The sequence below is a fragment of the Aethalodelphis obliquidens genome, unplaced genomic scaffold (genome assembly GCF_003676395.1).
Source record: "Aethalodelphis obliquidens isolate GAN/ISIS:26980383/991018 unplaced genomic scaffold, ASM367639v1 scaffold65, whole genome shotgun sequence".
In the NCBI taxonomy this organism is placed as follows: Eukaryota; Metazoa; Chordata; class Mammalia; order Artiodactyla; family Delphinidae; genus Aethalodelphis; species Aethalodelphis obliquidens.
The window spans coordinates 1,516,468-1,537,247 of record NW_020838009.1 but is presented as its reverse complement, the minus strand read 5'-3'; the positions used below and the strand labels follow the sequence as shown (position 1 = coordinate 1,537,247).

The window sequence follows — 20,780 nt, the reverse complement described above, 5'->3', positions numbered from 1 at the left end:
GGGTAGAAGATACTCCAGGATTAAGAGAAGTGGTGTCCACACAGAAGACATAAGTCAGCTGATGGCTCTTCTCACTGCACAGTCATCGAAAGCTTCCTCATAAAAACCAAGCTGGCAGGAGGACTCCTCCTGCTATGAGGCGGGCACTGGGTCCCCTTCCTCCCGTCAACCCAGCCTCCTCAGGCAGGACTCGAGCTTCCAAGTGTTTGTTGACCATTTCTATAAAATAAGGGCTGGGTTAGCACTTCTAAAATTCTGCAATCATCTGATTTACTGGCCAAACCAAAAGAACAACATTGAGTAGATTCACCCTCGATCATAAGTGACCCTTGGGTCCAGGGTGACCGTGGGGGTCAGATGAACGCCTCTGGACTTGGTCAGCCAGTGTCGGAGGGAGGCCGCAGTGGGGTGTTCTGTGCACCTCCGCCTCCAGAGGAGAAAGGCCAGTGGACGGGTCTTCAGGACTTTCACGAGCCTTCTTCCCAGGGACATGGCAGAGAATGGAGGTCAGGAGACTCCGAGTGTGTTCTGTGCACCTCCAAATCACCCGTGCGGTCAAGGCCACCAGCCCTGCTTCCCGAGAGGAAACGGGGGCTCGGACACTGGCCCTCGGTCATGCTGGAGAGTGACACGTCGGGACCCAGACAGAGGGCCGCCTGTCGCCCTCTCCACCCAGCCCCTATGTTCCCAGCTTCCCCCTCATCCTTTCCAGGGTAAGAGAGCAAACAGACGGCGGGTTCTGTGGCACCGAGAAGGTGCACAGCTTGTCCGCTCCCCGCCGTGCCTGGGAAGATGCAGGTGGACGTTGACCACAGCTGGGGGGAGGCCCCTCTTCACCCCAGACCCAAGGTCATAGCAAGATGAACTGAACTTTCACGGATGCCAGGTCACCTGAGTCTCACAATTTCATGCCCTCAACGCCGGGGTGAGCTCAAGGCAGCTCCTTCCACTGGGGAAGCCACCTACGTTGCAGACCGGAAACCAGAGGCTTGAGTGAGCTGCCCGAGGGCACCCAGCTGGAAAGGTGGGAGCTGAACTTAAATTCAAGGCCGCGGATCCCGACCTGGCTCCGGTGGCAGCGGGAAGCCCCAGGTGCTTGTCCCACGCGTATCTCAAATTTTGCCTAAAGCCAAACTCGTGATTTCTGGCCACTCCCCACACACATCATGCTTTGGCATGGGCCCTGCAGGTGGGGAGGCTGGGGGCAGCCTACAAACAGCTTGTATTTCAGGAACCACCCAGGCCCGCTGTTGGCTCCCTTCCAGCCGCAAACACGGCAAACTCAGGCTCCTGGGCTGCGACACAGCTGCCCCCTGCTGTCCTCCTGACGTTTCACCCCACTGCAGAGGCTCCACCCCCCTGCCCCGAGTTCCATCAGAACCCATCCACCCCGACTGGCTCTGCTTACAGCCCCATCACACCGTCCTCACAGCCCAGCTGCTGCTGTCGCGAGTCCTCCACGGGCACCTGCTTCCTGGCCCCGGGGCTGTTCCTGGCTCTGGGACCTGGATCCCACGGCCTGGAGTGGCTAGGCCATTGGACACCTGACCGAGAGCGGGCAGGAAGAAAGGGCCTTTGCTGAGATCCGGGCGGGCTTGCTTTCCTGTCGTCTTCCTGTCTAGACGCCTGGGGCGAACTCTGTGCTGGCAGGAAGGCCACGCTGCCGAGCGCCTCTGCCTCCGCCTGCCTGTTCACTTCACGACCCTGTTGTGAACCCAAAATGACATTCCACGGATGCTGCAGGCCAACTCGTGCGCTTTACGGAGGCATGTTCTCTCTGATTTCTCCATTTAGGTAACTGAATAAAACCTCTACCCAAGACCAGGCGACCCAGAGTCCTTTTCCTGAAATGGTCACAAATGAAACATGGTTAAGATGCGGAGAGACTGACGCCGCTGGCAGAAGATGACTTTTATCACTGATTTGCTGTAATCACGACCTTGGGGAGACAGCCCTGTATTAAAGAGAAGTTTCTCCTGCTTGGTGTTTGTAACTTTTGTCCTGTAGGCTTATAATTTTGAGGACTTGAGTGAACTCATAATTCCCCAGAAGGCATTAATGTAGAAAACACATTTTAAAAATGTTTAATTGTTCAGCTATTGCTACAAATGATTGTTTCTCTTTTCTTGCACCATTTGGGTTCAAACGTGCGGGGATGAGGGGTGATGAGACGGAGGGGGGAGGCGATGAGGTCTGGGGACGTGAGTGCATCTCTCTCCAAACGGAGAGGATCTCTCTGCCTCCTGTGTCATGAAGGATGGTGATGTTTCGAACACAGGTCCCAACGCAGCCCAGAGAGAACTGGGGAAGCCGCTGCATTTGCCTTAAAAACACAGCCGAGTGTAACAGGGTCCTACAGCACAGCACAGGGACCGATATTCAATATCTTGTAATAACCTACGATGGGAAATCATCTGAAAACAAAGTATATGCATATATGTGTGTGTATAACTGAATCACTGTGCTGCACAACCTAAGCCTACCTGGGAAGAAGCGGGTGTTACAGCTATGAGGCGGCAACCACGGGGATGCAGGTCCTGAAGGGCAACTTTCAGACCCACTTTGCGCTCCAGGCCAGTGTCAACCTCGTCAGAGTAGCCGCGTGGTGGGTCTACGCTCGGCACCCAGGGAGCCTCGACATCCTGCGATCTGAGGGCCCTCAGAACAAACAGCCACCCCGTGTGAGTCCTGGGGACCAGTGAGACCGGCCCCAGAGGCCCTACAGGGCGAGCACAGCACAGCCGCCTGGCACAGCTGGGCGACGGAGCTGGATCTGTGTGGAGATGGGGTCTGCGGGGCTCCCTCCCACCCCCCACCCCTGGCATGTCCGTCCCTCGGGCAGGCGCAGAGGCAAGCGGCCACGGGGAACCCGCCCTCCTTCTTCCTGGGTCTCCCCCCACACCCCACGGCTCCTTGGACTGGAGGTGATTTCCCCTCGGGACGTTCCTCTTCACCTCCTCTGCCTCTTTCTCCAAGTTGTCATCTCTTTTCTGCTGTCTCTCCTTTTCACTGTAACAATGTGTCCCCAGGGAAGAGGGGACCTGGCCATCCTGACAAATCCTGTTGTCTACATGGCCAAGGGCAGCCTCTGCACTGACAAAGGTGGTCTTCCCGAGAGGGAGCCGGCGAGCTCCCCGCCGCCCTGCCACCTCGGTGCGGGTGGCCCTTGCCCCAGGAGCCCCCTGTCCTCTGCCAGCCCTCCAGGTCGCCTGCTCCCTCCTGCTTCCTGCCCACACGGTGTCCCCTGTGTCGCTCCCATCACCGGGGGCCACGCGCTGCCCCGTTTCCTCGACCAACCTGTAAAAGTGCCAGGGCCTAGGGGGAGGGCAGCCTGGGGTCTGAGGGAGGGTCTCTGCCCCCCTTGGGACCGTCTTCCTGGCTCCGAAGGGCTGAGCTTTCCTGCCCCTCGGCATCCTTGTCTGTACAGGGAATGTGAGTGGTGCCGCCTGCCAGGTTTCTGTGAGGCCCGGATGTGCTATTATACGTAGAGCGTGTAAAACAACACATGACACAGTAAACGTCTGATAAATACCAGCTCCTAGTGTCCCCATGGATCATCGCCGGCATCACCAGCGTTAGTCGTGGCTGTAGAATAATGAGGTAACTGGGGAAGCTTGGCTTACGGCCTCTGCTTGATCGATCAACAGTCATGTTAACCAAGACGCCAAACACAGTATCGGGAACATACAGGCTTAAATACGTATTTAACTCTTCTGACTTAAATTGTACCAAACTTCTTTTAGTAGGAATTCAGATGGTGGGGGCTATTGTATAAATGTATATGGTACATTATATCCATCCTGTTTAAGTGCACGTTTATAAGTGTGAGTTGTATACGTTGAGTGTACATTGTACAAATTGTATCATATAAATTATACTGTGTAGACATTGTGTGCACACTGTGTAAATTGTAACGTATAAATTATATTGTGTAGACATTGAGTGTACATTGTAAAAATTGTGTAAGTTGTGTATACATTGTGTACACATTGTACAAATTGTATTACATAAATTATATTATGTAGACATTGTGTGTACATTTTATAAATTTCATCATATAAATTATATTGTGCATTGTGTGTATATTGTATAAATTACCTCCTATATATTATATTGTGTAGACATTGTGTGTACATTGTATAAACTGTATCATATAAATTGTATTGTGTATACATTGTACACACATTATACACATTGTATGGTATAAATTATATTGTGTGGACATTGTGTCAATGCGTAAGTGTATTGCTAGCATCTACAGAGCCTTCCACACCCTCGCTGCAGAGGGATTTTTGGAGACTCCTCCGTGTGTGGCAGCCGTGAGGAGACCCATCTCTCCCATTTGGCCGTCAGTGCCTCTACCGAGGAGACGACGTGCGGAAGGTCAGGGCTGGCTGGACGGGCGGGTGGGTGTCTTCCTTCTGTAAAAGGCTGCTTTTCCCTCCTCGTGGACCACAAGAGGGTGTGTGTGGCCACAGAACACAGACGGAGCTGAGGTGCTGAAAGGAAGAAGGCTGCCTGGATAATCAGGGGCTCGCCTTGGGCAGGGGGCAGAGTGGCCACGGCCGAGCAGAAGAGTTACAGGGAGGCGGACAGGCTGCCGGGACCCTGGGCACCTGGGCACCCCGGCATGAGAGAGTTAGACCTGGAGCTGGAGTCCCGAGCCTTGCTGCAGGGGTGGGACACCCCAGGGCCTGCTGGTGGGAAGTAACAACTTCCCCTGGACCTACTGCACCCTGGGCACTGGGGTCCAGGCCGGGTCAGCTTACACAGGCCCTGCCAGCGTCTGCCCCAGGTACTTATCTGAGCCAGGAGGGCCCCTATATGGGATTAGTGACCTTATGATGGAGACTCCAGAGAGCCCCCGCCCCTTCCTCCAGGTGAGGACACAGCGAGAAGACGTGTCTGTGAACCAGGAAGCAGGCTCTCACCAGACACAGAATCTGTGGTCACTTTGATCTTGGATGTCCAGCCTCCAGAACCATGAGGAATCAATGTCTGATGTTTATTAACCACCCAGTCTGTGGGATTCTGTTACAACAGCCTGACTGGACTAAGACAGAGATATACTTTTATAAAAATCCTGAATTGCTACATTTCAACTTCGTGCACATTGAAAGTAAAACGTGAATATTACAGTTTCTGTGTTTCCCCACAAATTCAGCAGAAATCCTCACAGGCAAGTGGCCACCCTCCACCCTGGCTCTCACCAACCACAACCTCTCCACGCTGCCTGCATGGATTTCCACCTGTTCTTTATAACCAGAGTCACCAAAATTAGCCTGGTGTTCAGATCACCTGTCCAGTGATTTCCAAGGGAAGAGACACATTCGATTCCCTGACGCCCGGGCTTTTGGGGCAACGTGGTGGTGAGGGTGCACATCCAGGTGGAAAAGGGGGAGGACAGGGAAGGTAGGTGGGTTCTGTACACCACCCCACCCCCAGGCCCCCGGCACCTTCTGCCAAAGCCTGCAGGGCTCAGGGGAGGTCCCCAGAGACCAGGTGTGTTGCTCTGTCTAGAGACGCACAGGAGCCCAGCTCCTCAGCTTGGGGTCTTTGTGGCCGGAGTCGCTCTAAGTCGGGGCCTGCTGTGCTGGTGGGTCTCAGGATGTGGTGGGGTCCCGTCCTAATCCCAACCCCCCAGGGAAACAAGGTGAACATCCGAGAAAGTGTGGCCACGAGGAACGCCTTGCTGAGGCAGGAAGAAATCAGCCCTTTTCAGGAAAATAATTAGGACCCAGGACTCTCCCCTTCTGCTTGTAGGACCTGTAAAGCTGCAGCTGTCCTTCGGAGGTCATTCTGGAATTGCCGGGGCTGGACATGCGGCCGGGGCAGAGCCGACCCAAGCGTCTGGGAGAGTGAGGCCCCCGGGCTCATGAGGGGGACCCTGCAGGAGTCTGCTGCAATTTCAGGGTATCCTTGGGTAGAACATCTCGGACAGTGTTAAACCGTCTCAAAGCCAAGTAGGTGTGATTTCCACACTGTTTGTAATCCACGTCCATTTAAAATCTGGGGACAGCTCCAACGCCAATTTGTGGCATCAATATTAACAGTTCTGTGTTACAGCAGTTAAGGTGCTGCCTCTGTTGAAGGAGACAGACTGGCAGGACTGTGAAATTACAAAAACCACCTGTGAAGTTTCCGGGGCGGCGGGGGTCACGCTGGCTTTTGGGAGAAGGACAGCAGGTCTGTTTGTGTCCCAAAGTGCAGCTGTTGAGTATGAGGTGACAGTCAGGCCCCTGGTCTAATTCTGAAGCTAATTCTGGGGGAAGATTCCATGAAATGGACTGCGTACGGGAGCTCTGATCCAAGTTTGCTATAAAATGCTGAACTCTGAAAGCACTGTTCATTTCCATTATGTTATATGTCCCCATGGTTCCCCCCTCCCAGCAGTGGGAGCTGTACCACCAGGGAACAGAGTAGGTGCGGGTCAAGTGTGCCGAGCGCCTGACAAATGGCCAGGACAGGCCTGGGGCGTCCGCTCCCTAGAAGGACCTGCAAAGGGCTTGAGAAGCAAGCAGGCTGCATGGTTAGTTTTAAAGGCATCCCCCTCTTACTCTCAGGGAGAAAGTGCTTCAGTTGTTTTGACAAAATCTTTGAGACACTGTTAGTTCCACTGCAGCCTGACATGGAAATTAAAAAAACAAAACCAAACAAACAAAGGGAATCACTGCGGGTGAAGAGAGACTCAGGAACAAGATAATAAACCTGGTAGTTTTCAAACGAGGGGCGACCTGTCACCACCTCTCCCCCTTCCTGCATCACCGAAATTTTTAGTCACTTTCTTTCTTCTCTCATCACGTGGGAGCTCTTCTGTTTCCACGGAGCCAAAATGCTGAGAGATCAGCCTTTCTGGTTGAATTTAACGCTGTTATTAACTCTTTTCTAGGGGTGGGAAGTGAAGACCACAGAGATCTAGATTTTGTGACTTTACTTTTGTTTTTTTTTATAACAAGGTTGTTCCAGGTAATGAGCATTTATATTCTGACACGGTCTCGTTATTGCTTCCAAGTTTCCCGTGAACCTAAAGGAAATCTGAGGGCTGGCTCTCCCACCAACCCCTGGGCTCTTCTTTCACCGTGTCAGCTGGTGTTTGCAGAGCGCCCATTCGCTTGGGCCTGCGCCGTTGGAGAATTTAATAAAGTCGTGTTCTCATCACTCTGGCAAAGAGACCTGAAGTCAGAGCTCATGAAATTGAAGGAACGAATCAGCCTGGTTCTGAGAAAACCCCCAGGTTGAGGAAATGGTGGAAATCTGATACCGCAGAAATCGAAGCCTGTGATTTTAATCTTTATCGAGAATGTTATTCTTCAGAACTGTTTTAGAATGGAGGCTGAAACTTTACCTCAGCCTGGCCGAGCAGACACCTCACTTGTCCACAGAAGGTGATGTCCGGGCGCCGAGGGTGGTGGTCCTTGGGGGTCTGACCCGAGGGACGTCTGGGGGGCTATGTTGTTCAGAGCTGTCCTCACAACGGGGTGAGCGTCCGACCCACCAAGCTGGCCCTGCCGTGACCTGCTCTGCGGCTGAGGCCGAACAGCCCAGGGCCCCCGACAGAGCAGGTCCTGACCCACCTGCGTGGGGATCAGCACGGCAGGGGCCTGGTCCTGGATTTCCGGCAGCCGGGCCCAGAGTGGTGTTTTACACACGCTCCCCACACGACCGACACCTTAGAAGTTTTTTGTTCATTTTTCGTCACTTAAACAGGGGAGCTCCCCCAGGGACGGTTCTGACACCTCACTCAGAGGAGACTGAGCCTTTGGTTCAAAGCCCTGAGCAGAGGCGCCAGCTCTTCATTTGCTTCTGCAGCGGCAGAAGCTGGCGAGCGAGCCTTAGAAGCAGACCCCTGGTGTGTCCTGCACACCAAGCCCGCCCTGTGGGGCAGAACCCAGACTTCGGGCAGAGAGCATTAAATACTGAGCTTGAGACCCGAGGTCCAGAAGCTGTGTCGCTCCAGCGGTGACCGCTGCTGCCACCCCCCGCCTCTCCCCCCACCCCACCCGGACTTGGGCAGGGTCCCTCACAGCTCAGTGGTGGGAGCTGCCCTTCCTGGGGGTGTGGACGGCGGTTCTGGGGGCCCTGCCAGGGCTGGGGGGCCTGGCTTGTCTCCTGGCACAGGCGCTGATGGCGCAGTTAGACAGGTAACAAAGGTCGTGCCTCTGGCCACCAGGACCTGCGTGAGCAGGAAGCATGCGGTGCGGATGGCGCGGGGCAGAGGAGGAAAGCAGAGCAGCATTTACAGGGACGCCTGGAATCTTTCTTTTGAAGCTCAGTCCCTGAACCCAGACCACGTCCAAGGTGGGATTCAAATTTAATAAAGCCGCAGAGGGCGCCTGGTCCTGAGCGCCCGGCGTGTGCGCCCCACCGCCCCGCTGCAGGGGCGAGGGGAGCAGGTAATGAGCCTCCAGGACGGGGCGGGTGTGATGGACGGGCTGCGGCCTTCCCGCTGCTCCGCTCTCTCCATCATCCAGTCTGGGTGTTAGCGGACTGTCAGGGAAAAATAATTCAGTGGCTGTGGCTTTAACTGATGTGCTGCATTCTGGGGTCAAATGACTGTTACAAAGTAGTGGTGCCGCCTGGTTCCTGCATCGTGAGAGCTCAGGGTTGACAACATGAAAGGAAAAGGCATCACGGCCGGAACTCACTGACATCATTCAACTCATGGGGGTTGGGGTGGGGGGGGGCAGTGGGAGCTGGAGGAAGGACACTTCTTGCTAAACAGCATCGGGCAGAGGAGGAGGGGGTGCCCACAGCCCGTGGGGAGGGGGGCCTTCCAGGGACGGTGGCGGGAGGACACGGGCCAAGGGCAGCCTGGGGTCATCCAGGCCGCGGGGGGCAAAGGGGCTTCCTTGGGAGCTGTTGGTGGGTTTGAGCTACAGATGGTGGTTGGTGGGTGGAGACACCAGGCAGGAAGGAGGAGGAGAAGAAAAGAGGAGGAGTAAGGAAGGGACAGCAGGGCTGCAGTGTTTCTGGCAGGGACTCATGTCAACGCCACACGCCCGCTTTTACCTGGATTGTGTATTATCTGAGGGTGGGTCGAAAGGCAAGACGCATGGAGGTTATGGGCTACCCCCCTCCAACCCGCTCCTGGATGGTGCAGTAAATATTTGAAAATAAATGAATGATTTGGGGGCAGAGGTAACAGGAGAAACAGCTGCCCCCCTCATGGGGTTCCCTGTTCAATGAAACCTTCACACGGCCAAGCTGTGGGGACCAGACCAACGTCTGCTCTGCCTGTTTGTGCTCTGCACCTGCCAGAGTCAAATAAATGTTTGTTGGATGGACGGATGGGTGGATGGATGGATGGACGGATGGATGGACGGATGGATGGATGGATGGATGGATGGATGGGTGGATGGATGGATGGATGGATGGATGGATGGAAAGATGGATGGATGGATGGACGGATGGGTGGATGGATGGATGGATGGATGGATGGATGGATGGAAATATGGATGGATGGATGGACGGATGGGTGGATGGATGGATGGATGGAAAGATGGATGGACGGATGGGTGGACGGATGGGTGGATGGATGGACGGGTGGATGGATGGATGGACGGATGGGTGGATGGACGGACGGGTGGATGGAGGGGTGGACGGATGGATGGATGGACAGATGGATGGACAGATGGATGGATGGAAGGATGGATGGATGGATGGACGGGTGGATGCTTGCTCCTGGTCGTGATTCAACATAGGGTTCTGTCCTAGTGCATTTGTTTGGTTCACTGTCCAGAACCCCTCCAGTTGCCTGAATCTGGGTGGTGCCCTGCTTCCTCTAGTGGACACGTGACCTCCTGAGGCAAATAGTGGATTCTGCCCGAGGTGCCGTGAGGTAAAGGTGCCCTGATCTGAGCAGTGACTTACAAGTGCTGAGTTCTGACTGTGGATCCTGAGCTGGGCTAAAGGCCTTTAACTGTAAAACCTTTCTCTCCTTCACTGATGCCAAAAGTGAAAGAGAATAACTTCCTGTAGCTAATACATTAGAGATGCCCACAAATAGTTCTCAAAATGGTAAGAAAAAAGATAATTTGCATAAATAAGCAGTTACAAGAATAGGAAGGAAGAGCTTGCAAAGTGGTACAAGAACACTTCCCGACACAAGGACGGTGCACGAAATACTTCCTGAGTGAGGGAGGTGAACTCTGTGAGAAGCACGCGTGTCCTCTGGTGTGACGAGGCCTGGAGGCGGCATGAGGCAAGGCCCAGCCCGGAGCTCCTCCCTCCGCCTGGCCCGCGGCTCAGGCAGCGTCCTCCAGCCTCCGGAGCCAGAAACTCAGCCCAAACCAGCACCGAACTCGCGTTCCCACCGCAGGCTCCCTCGGCCCAGCCGCAGATAGTCACTGAGGGGCCTTCCTGCCCCTCAGTCCTCTCTGGGGTCAGGAACCCTGCCGCCCCAAACCCCTGCTGCCCCCACTGCCCCCTGCACAGCCAGTGTCACCATCACCAAGGTGACCGGCTGCCCAGCTCTCCCTTCCCTCTGCTAAGTCGGGACCAACAATTTTTCCATTCACACGCTTCCAGGCTCTCTCCCCAGAGTTGGCACACGGCTCCAACGCCGCAGCGGGAGAGGCAGCACCTGGCTTGTCTGGGAGAGAGCAGGGGGTCCTCCTGCTGCCCCGTCCCCGCACCCCGAGGACGCCGCCCGCTGGCAGCTACCGGAGAGCTCTCACCTGAGGCAGGAGGTGACTTTTACTCCTGCTGGGGACGTGGCCGGGCAGCCGGATGTCGAAGAGGGCCTGCAGGGCAGCCTGGGCCGCCTGGCCCTTGGCCAGCTTCTTGCTGCGTCCCGAGCCTTCGAACGTCCTCCCGTCCACGCTCACGGCCATGACGAAGCTCTGGGCGCGCCTCTTCTCGGGCTCCGAGAGGCACACGTAGCGCAGGCCCGAGCGCAGCTCGTTCAGCAGCACCACTGGGTTCCTCGCGCCTGGAGCCGCGGGGCCCCCCAGGTCCAGGTCCAGGTCCAGCGGACGGCCCAGTAGCCGGCCCCGCCGGCAGGCCGTGGACAGGCGGTCGGGGGCAGCAGGGCGGCGGCCCGGGAAGCCCTCGCTGGGGGCCGTGGGCTCGAACCGCTGGAACAGGGAGTCGGGGAAGTCGGCCTGGTCGGAGGTGAAGTCCGGGGCTGTGCCGCCTGGGGCCGGGTGGGCCTGGCAGGCGTTGGGGAGCTGCACGAAGGACCGGAGGGCCAGCTCGGCCGCCCGCATCTTGGCCTTCTTCTTGGTGGGCCCGGTGCCCTCGAAGGTGAGCCCGTTCACATCCACGGCCACGGCGAAGACGGGCGCGTGCACCGGGCCGGTCTGCGACACCGTGCGGAACTGCAGGCCCGGCCGCAGCTCGTGCAGCTGCACCAGCGCGTTCTTGGGTGCCACGGACCACGAGAGCCTCCTCCAGAGGAGCCGCAGCTGGCACAGGTGGCCGCCGTTGCCCTCCTCCAGTGGCCGCTTCCTCTTCAGGCCGGGTGCGCCCCCTCGGGCCCTGTCCCCGGAGGGTGGCAGCCTGGCCTCCAGGTTGCTCACGTTGCGGTTTTCCTTCACGTCGGCGCTGCTGGTACCTGGAGGTGAGAACAGACAGCGTGACCCGTGGCTGTGGCCCGACCGAGGGCGTCGTTGCAGGTGACCCCCTGCAACACTCGGCCTCCGGACACCAGCCGGCCTGGCACCCTCTGGAGGCCATGGGGAGACCACATGGGCAGCACCTTGGATAACAGGCCCGCAGAACTGACCAACCCCTGCAGGTGGGGGTTAGGGCCCAGAGAAGGGGACCCCGCCCCGTGAGGTGCCTGGAGTGGACCGAGTAGGGTGGATGCAGGCGGGGAGTGTGTTCCCACTCAGGGCCATTCCCAGCTGCTCTCTGAGTGCCGCCGGGTCCCTGCACAGGCCCCCAGACCCCCTAAATCAAGGGAACACGTGGCCTCTCTCTCCATCGGGTTTGGGCGACGCGGAGGTCAGGGAGGCCTTGCGCTCGGGGTGGAACGCGAGGGAGTCGTGTGCTCACACCCTGGACACTGGGTGACACTTAGGCTTAGTGAACTAGATCTAGATGCCTCTACGTAGATGAAGCTCTAAAATATAATGTTAGATGATAAAAGCAACTTGCAAAATCATACACAGAGGCTATGGTTAATAAGTTATAAGAACACAGAGGTTACACAGCATTCGTGCCTCCACACAGGTGGTAAAGCTCAGACACGTCCCAACTCCCTTGGGACACAGGGAGGAACACAGGCTCAGAGGGTGGCTTCGTTTGTATCTGTGAGGTTTTCTGTCTTTTGCACAAAAAGGTATGAAGCAAATTTAGCAAAGTCATCATTTGCTAACTGTATGTGAGGAAGGCGGGTAATGACAATTTAGTTTTCTGGCCTGGCCCTCTTGGACCACCCTCCTCCGACACAGCTGTTCCATTTGGGGAACCTCAGCCATGGGTCCCCACATGGCCACAGACGTGCGTCCCGCTGCCCTGGTCGACGTGCTTCTGGAACGCCCGACCCTTGGGTTTCCTGAGAGGCTCTGAGGATGACAGGGCTGGGCGGTGGGTTACCCTTCCCTGACCTCACTCACACCTTCACTCTGGCCCCTCACTCCTAAAATGCACTCCGGGGTGGGTTATGGCCCTGTTTTCTAGGAGAGGAAACTGAGGCCCCACACAGTGAAACAGCTGTCCAGGGACACACCGTCGGTTAATGGGGGAGGTGTGACTGCATCCAGGCACGTCTGCTGTGGCTGGGAAGGCGATTTGACGGCAACTCGGTCACTTTCTTGTCCGTTTCACAGACTAGGAGCTGGGGAGAGGAGGATGCCGAGGGGAACTCTGCTGACAGCGGGGACGGACGCAGGAGGAAGCGGCCAGGCTTGGGGCCACGCAGGACCCTGATGCCCGCAGATTTCTCCGTAGGAACTCATTCAGCAAGTGGAAACCCGAGGGGGTTTTACTGCCAGCCCACAGCGCGTAGGCAGACTTTGGGCGTGTCTCCCTCACCCCAGCCCGAGAGCTGGAGCAGGAAGACGCGCTGGGTCAGTGACCTGGTCCCGACGGTGCAGCTGCTGGGTGGTCACCACGAGAGAAGGACCATCTCACAGGCACGCAGCGCAGGCTGAAGACCGGTGCCCTAGAGAGGCGTCCTGGCTCCAGCTCGGGGCCAGCCCTCCTCAACCACGTCGTCCCCAGCAGGTGTGCCCCACAGAAGGCGTCAGGCTCCGACTTCAGAGCTCCGTTTGCTGCAATCTCAGCTGCTCTGAGTTGCGAGGTGGGCTATCGGCATTCCTCCAGCAGTTTGCTTCTGTACAACAGTTGGTTTGCAGACGTCGTTTTGTTCAAAGGGGTGAACCTGAGCGTTTTATAAGTTAGAGGTGGGCAACATTTGTTTACAGTCTATTTCAGTAGAAATAATTACCTTCCAAGCATCAACACTGAGTCTCAGCCTCTTTTTTTGGGCATTGTGCACACTGGGTGCACACACAGCAAGGAGTTCTGCCATTTGGGGTATTTCGGGCCAAGGAGTGGTAGATGGGAATAACCATGCAGTTTCCCAAACCAAAGGTAAAGATGGAAAAAAAAATAACCCAATCCAAGAAGCCCACAGCAGATTGCCCAGAAACTCACCGGGAGCTCTCTAATTTCTCACTGATTTCCCACGACGTGGGGCTTGAGCGTGGCTGTGAGTGTGACTAAAGTGGCTGGCATGTCAGATGCCCTCTGAGCCTTCTGAGGAGAAGGTTTATCTAGGAGGAACAGCCCGGCAGACCCAGGTTTCCCTCCACTTGCACTGAAACTGCTTCCGCACTCTTCTCTTCGACATCCTAGGACTGCTATCCTTAAAGTGAGCCACGGAGATCCGAGCGCGGGTGAAGACCCCTTCCTCGATGATCAGTAATTAATGAAAGTTGATGGGAGTGCAGACTTCTGGGCTCCATCCTGATATGCTCTCTGGGGGTGATATCACATGCTGGTTTTTGCAAACGAGCAGATTAGGGGTTCTGCTCCCCCAACATGGCCCAGATGCTCTGTTTAACTGGCCTCCTGAGTTTGCATGAGGTCAGGGAAGCTGCAGGGTGGGCGGTGGTCACTCCACGGCTCTGGGGTCAAGCAGGTGAGAGGTCACAGTCTCCCCCCACCTTGGTGTGTATGACCTTGGGCAGTCCCTCCACCTGCCTGAACTCCATTTTCTTAAGAGGATAAATGTGGGTTTTGGTAGCACGTGCCTTAGGGCTTATTATGAGGTTGAGCTAGAGGACACCCGTAAAGGACTTAGCAAAACCCCTGACACTGAGGAGAGTCAACTGCACTTTTGAAAAGAGCGGGAAAAAGGGAGGCAGACACTTCTAAGCTGCATCTTGTCAAGGCCCAACTTCCCTGCTTATTTCATGAGTTGGGCTTCCAGGACCCCCAGAAAGAAGGGGTGGAGACACACGGGCTCTCGTGAGGCAGTCTCGGGCCGAGGAGGGGTGGCGACGGGGGGACCCTGCCTTGCTGGTCTGGTGCGGCTGAGATTTGCCAGCCCCTTCGCCAGGTCCCTGCCAGGTCCATGCGATCCTCTTACAGAACTGTAGCTCTGATCCCACAAGTTCACATTTCCTTCTTCGGCAGCCCCCTCCCCAACCCAGGAAATGATTCTCATTTTCTCCTCTATTGAGTTGATAGGTTTCACACACCCGGCGTCAGAGAGAATAACCCAGAGGTGGACAGTCTAGAGGCTGAGAAGTTTCGCTCCCGGAAGACTGGGGAAGCTGCCCCCCACCTGCTTGCTCAGGTCTGGGCATTGCAGGACCCACGCATCTCCCCAGCCCAGGGCTCTGCTCCTCAGCCCGTGGCCGAATGCCGGGCTCTCCCTGAGGTGGGGACAGGGCAGGGCCTAGTCTCCGCCTGCCCTCCTGGCCTGGCTGCTCCCTGGGCCCCCCTGGGGCAGGTGGCCGACCTTAACCCTTTATCTGGGCACGCCGGGGGCACCCTGGGCCGATCTGGTGTCTGCACAGGACATGCAAAAGGGAAGTGGACACCTAGCCTCCCACGGCAGCCAGCACGACAGATGGCCCTTCTCATGCACACGTGGGCAAAGGTCACGCTGATCCCACATCGTCGGGAGCCCGTTCTTGCAGGGGACGCTTTTCCCCAGCTCTCCAGGGGTGGGTTTTGTCCTGTCACCTGCGGAGGCCCCGCCGACTCCAGAAGGCGTTTGCACCAGGTGGTCCATCCCTAGAGGCGGGAGGGAAAAGTGTGGGCAGGACTCCGGGTGCTGGCGGCTGAGCGGTGCACGAACAACCGGCCACACGGGACTTTTCCAGGATGAGTGGAGACAATGAACAAAAACTTTCAGTGCCATCTGTGAACGTTGCAGGCTCCAGATCGAGTGCTTTGCGTTACAGTGACTGATCGTGACCACTGAAGAGGGAACAGCTGCCGTCGCCTTTTTAAGTCCTAGGGAAGAGTGGCGGCCCAGCTGCTGGGGTGCTCCCAGGGTTCTGGGTGCAGGAGTTGGTCAGAGAATGTTTACTGTGTGATAAAAGCAATCTGATTCTGAGAATGTGTGTGTTGTACACTGGAGGCAGTTCCAGTGGACAGTTCATACGAGGGTATAAGAATTAGTGGGTCCTTTAATCCCACTCTGGAATTCAGTCCCCAAATAACTGTTATTTTCGCCAGTCGTAGCTCAGAGACTCATACACGTCAGAGCCGGGAGTAGCTCTGCAGGAAACCTACCCCCCATCGTGTGTGAAGTGTCGGCCTGGGGAAGCACATATTAAAAGTCAGCAGTGGGTTGAAGTCCCCTTAATGGCTCACCTGCCCCCCTCTGCCGCACCCCGGCCCCTCTATTTCTGTCTGTCTCTGTCCATCTGTCTCTCTGTACAAGCACAGGGCAGGGCCCTCAGCCCTGCAGGGGGGGAGCAGGAGGTGTGAGGGGTCTGGGGCCCACTGTGCCCCACCTGGGGCTCACACCACAGTCCCCCCAGAAAACGTCTGACTTGGACGCCAAGTGCCTTCCCTCAAGGCAGCCTCGGAGGCCACGTGTCGTGTGTCCCCGCGGGTGGTGACCCTGGGAACTCTCCTGCCCTCGCCGAACCCGACAAGACATCCATGACCACACGTGTCGAAGGTCCGTGTGGGCAGCCTCAGATTTCCAGACAGTCACACGTGTCCTTCTGTTGCGGAAATCAGGAAAAAAAGAGGCAAATAACCTCAAACGACATGAGCTAAACACCACCCGCGGCAGTAATAGAACCATCGCTAGCAAAGTGAAGACCACCAGGCACAGAGGGGAGCGTCTGAGTCAGAGGCACGGGAGGAAAAGGTGAAACGGAATTATTTCCCTCTGCTTCTGTCACACCGACCCTCTCCTGATCCCGGGAGCACCCACCCTGCTCGACAGAAAACGTCAGCACAGGCAGTGCTACGGTCAAAGGTCCAACGCGTACAAGAAGCGCATTTTGTGGGGAAAGAGCAGACTTTTATCTTGGTCTCGCAGTGGCTGGGCTTTCACTTTCCAGGTGAGGGACATTCTTCCAAGTCAAGGTGGGCTTCCCGCTGCCACTGCTTGGACATGGACGGGCCGCGCGGGGGCCAGTCCTCGGCTGTCGCCTCCAGGTGGCCAGGCCCCGGGTGAGTGCAGGTGCCTGTGTGTCACCAGCTGCGTCTCCTTCCTCGACGCCCCCTCAGGGCCAGCATCTGTCTGGTCATCACGCTGCCAGACTTCCCGGTGCCACGTCTGTAGGTAGGAGATACAGAGAACCGGCCATCGGATCCGCCACGTCCAGATCGGATGGGCCTGGCCGGCAGGATCGAGCCCAGGGCCTGGAGTCTCCACTGGCGCAGGAAGGAGGGTCCGAGGTGGTGCTCAGGGGATGGCTGTGGGAGCTGCGGCCACGCGGGCTTCGGGACTCCTGGTCCTGGCCTTGTGGTCGGGCGCAGACCTGACCCTGACAGCTCCTGGGTCAGGCTCGGCAGCAGACAGGAGACGCCTCTCTCCCAGGTGGGCCCCACGCGTCCTGGAAGGACCAGGCCAGTGGGGCAGGCGGGTCTCCCTCCCTCCCTCCAGGCCCCAGTGCTGTTCTGTGGGCCTGACAGGGAGTGGGCTTCTCGGCCCCTCCTCACGTGACCCAGTCAATCACGCCCTTGAGTCAGTGGTGGGCACGGAGGGGATGGGCTATGGGCTGGGGCAGTGACTGGCTCCTTTTCCGCCTTCAAGGAAGATCGCATTCAGAGTTGCCCTCCTGGGCAAGAAGAATGAAAAACCTGCATCTTCCCGTAGACTCAGCCGAAACCCACCCTGAGGATGGCTGGTCCGCGCATGGACTCACAGGCACCATCCTCTTGCAGGCTGAGCCTCTGACGGCCCGACCCCGACCTAGCTCCACCCTTCACACCGGGGCTCAGGCTCCAGCGCCACGCAGAGATGAATGCGGACCGAGGACGTGAGGCTGCAGGGGGTGAACCCGGTGGTCCTGAGAGGTGAGGCCTCACGGGGAGGGGCAGGGCCTCCACTTCAACCAAACACAGGCGCCCACCCTCAGGGTCTGAAGATAAAACAGGAGACTTCCAGGAGGAATCACCCTGGCTTCTGTCACCTCCCTTCCTCCCTGATGTGTATACACACCACACACGCACACACCACACCCACACCCCTTCCCCGACGTCCACGGCATCTGGACGCACGTTAATAGCACTGCACTGGCAACGCTCCTGAGAGGTATTACGACAAGTGCATTAATTTGCACGTTTACCTTTGAATAATGTATGAAAACAGGGTCTTCAATAACAGCACATATTACAAAGGGGGATGACTAATCCGCTGATAGAAAATAAGGTTTTCCAAGCATTTCAAAGGCACTTTAACATGTAATAAACAATTAAAACTCATTCTCATCTCTAAGTGTCTACCTCTCAGCTGTGAGCTGAGTTAGGGGAAGTGCCTTAATTACTAGCGTCAGCCAACCTGATCCACGTTTCCTGTTTCTCCAGGTCTTTGCCTAAAACATCCTCGTGCGTCCTCCTCCTACTTGATTCCATCCTCAACTCTATCACCAGGCCACCCTCCCTGCCCCTCACACGGGCACTGATGCCCTGAGGGATGGATTCACTGCCCAAGGCTGTGGAGCTGGAGCTCGGTGTTGCAGCCGTCAGGCTCCCCTGCCCTTGGATGGGGAGAGAGGGCTCCTACGGGGAGACTAGACTCAGCCAGGGTCCCAGCAGCTCGAGCAGGAAAGGGGATGAAACAGAGTAAGATCTTCTTCCTCAAGGCATCTATTCCACGTGCTTATCAAATAGCTTTGTCCACACGTCCAGGTCAGCTTGGGGGCACGTGTGTATTTTTATATGTATAAGTAAATGTGTGTGTGTGTGTGTGTGTGTGTGTGTGTGTGTGTGTGTGTGTGTGTGTGTGTACATGCGGCACACCTCAGAGATATGGTGGGTTCAGTTCCAGGCCACTGCAATAAAGCCAATGACATGGATTTCCGGTTTCCCAGTGCATAAATGTTATGTTTACACTCGACTGCAGTCTATTAAGTGTGCAGTGGCATTACTTCTGACAAAACTATGTGCCGATAGACTTGCTTGATGTGGGGTGGCCCCAGACCTTCAATGTGTAAGAAGCATGGTATCCGTGAAGCGCAGTAATTAGAAGGGTGGGAAGACAAGGTGTGCATGTGTGTTCCACGTTACTGAAGTAATTACCGGTAAGTTAACTAAGTTAACGGAGTCCTAGAAACTTTCCAATTTTGGCCAGGAGAGAACAGAACCAGCCGTTGGAGCTTCATGGGACCTGCGAGGTTGGGCCTGTGGGCAGTGGGGAGGCCGTGCTCTGACCCACAGGCACCCTGTCCACACCCTCCACACTCGCCTCCATCTAGGAAACAAGGGCTCAAACCACAGGGTCACTGAGGTTGCTCAGTTTTGTGACTCTGCTTTTGTGGAACAGTCAGGGTAACAGCCTCAGCTTCCCATCTTGTTGGTGACTGTGTTTTGTGGGAAGCGGATATTCATGAGAGCTTGTTGTGTTTCTTAAAATCTGAGGCTGAGTGGACAACGTTCCAGGGCCAGTCCCTCCTGCCGTGGCTTACTGGCCCCACCAAAAACCAGTGACCGGCAGCTAGTCTCTCGCTCCCCACAAGCACAGGCCTGACTCCAGTTGCAAAGGTAACCACCTGTCAGGTAATTCTGAAATGTAAGAGGTGTTCCTGTCATTTGGACTGTTTCATCCCCCATGTTTTCCTTCTACAAGCAAGAGGGGGGACACCACCCGACAGACACGCCTGGACTTTCCCTCACTGGCACACATGCTCTGTCTGCTCTGGGGTCTCCTCCACACTCCCAGCAGATCCATCCCCAACCGGCTTTTCAGTCCCCACCCCACACGGCTTCGTTGTCTCTCCGGTTTCAAGAGCCAAAACATTGTTTCGACTGCAGGCACCCGTCCAGCTCTTTCCTTGTTAAATAATTGTACAAACTGTTCAAACAGGCTGTGTTCATTTTTCTTTTCTTTTTTTCCCCTTTTTGGTTTGGAGGGGAAAAAATAAAGGAAAGAGAGAAGGGATGGTCCCAGAGAACTAGATTTTTTTCTTGAGAACTCCAGAACCTGGAGTTCTCAATCACACAGTCACTGCTAATATTTCCTACCATCCAAGTGGGGATGGGATCCTGGGGGTGGGGAACGGGATTCCAGGGGGGGAGGGGTTCCAGGGGGGGGGGGAGCAGGTCCTCCTGCTCTGGGAAGCCCAGGTGGTGCCCCCCACCACCCCAAGGGTCTTAGACTTTGGGGTCCCCCCTCTGCACGTGGGGCTGGGACCCTGGCTCTCGGGGAAGGGGCTCTGCTTACTGAGGTTGTCCTCATCCTCCGTGTGTGCGGCCCCGGGGCTCACGTGCTTGAAGGAAGCGATAAAGGCGGACAGCGTGCTCACTTTGTCTGGAAAGAAAAGAAGGACAGGAAATGCACTTTTGACATAGAGTTCCAGAAAAACTGAGTGCTTTCGTATGTTCTTATTACTGAGGGTTTGGACATGGGAGGTTGAAAGGTCATTTTTGGTTTTAGCCACTTCATTCTGGTTCAGTCTTTTATTGAATTTCTGACAGCATTTTATCAAATTCCCCTCTCCATTCAATTTTAAACTTTATGATTTCCATCTTTCTTCTTTTCTTATTTTTGGCATCTCCATGTCCCTCAAAACGAAGTCACCATCTGCAGGGCAGCCCCCTAGCCTGAGCCTGCAGGGAGCTGGGTGGGCAGGGCCTGCAGACCAAGGACGTTTCGCAGAGTGGAGCTAAGGCCAGTGAAGAAATGCCTCAATGAAACGAGAGTCCTGCAAACAGAGCCAAGACTATTTCTCCCCAGTAGTGGAGAACCTGTTTGTGGGCTTGAGGGCATGAAAAAAAAAGGACTTATGGAACCTGTAAAATATAGTTACTGTTTGTTTGAGCAAAAGTAGACTGAACAGGAGGAGGGAACGGTCAGGGGCCCTAGAGGTTCCCCTGAAGTGGGGGCGGTAACTGAAGTGGGAGAGGAGCCCAGGGACCCCCTGCCTGCAGCCCCGGGGGTGGTCCCGGCTGCAGACCTCCTGAGCATAGCGCAGAGGGGAACTCGGACCCGAGAGGGGGTGGCGCTTGGGACCAAAGGGCTCAGCTATTTCCCTCTGAACAGAGACGAAGGACAGGTGGGTTGAAGCCCAACTGGGAGAAATGAAAGAATGACTACTGAAGGGACCAGAGGAAAGCTCCTTATATCAGAGCCCTAACTCTAACCCTAACCCCTAACCCCTAACCCTAACCCCTAACCCTAACCCCTAACCCTAACC

The 20,780-nt window shown here is 56.0% G+C and overlaps 1 protein-coding gene across 1 annotated transcript in view; it reads right to left on the bottom strand.

The window, feature by feature from the left end:
• Positions 1-20,780, bottom strand: part of ADARB2 (adenosine deaminase RNA specific B2 (inactive)) — a 364,323-nt gene that overhangs the window by 85,298 nt on the left and 258,245 nt on the right. The window contains exons 2-3 of the mRNA XM_027089230.1: positions 19,808-19,894; positions 10,677-11,554 (exon numbers count right to left, since the gene is read on the bottom strand). Coding sequence (XP_026945031.1) covers positions 10,677-11,554; positions 19,808-19,894 — 965 coding nt within the window. The remainder of the gene's footprint in view (positions 1-10,676; positions 11,555-19,807; positions 19,895-20,780) is intronic.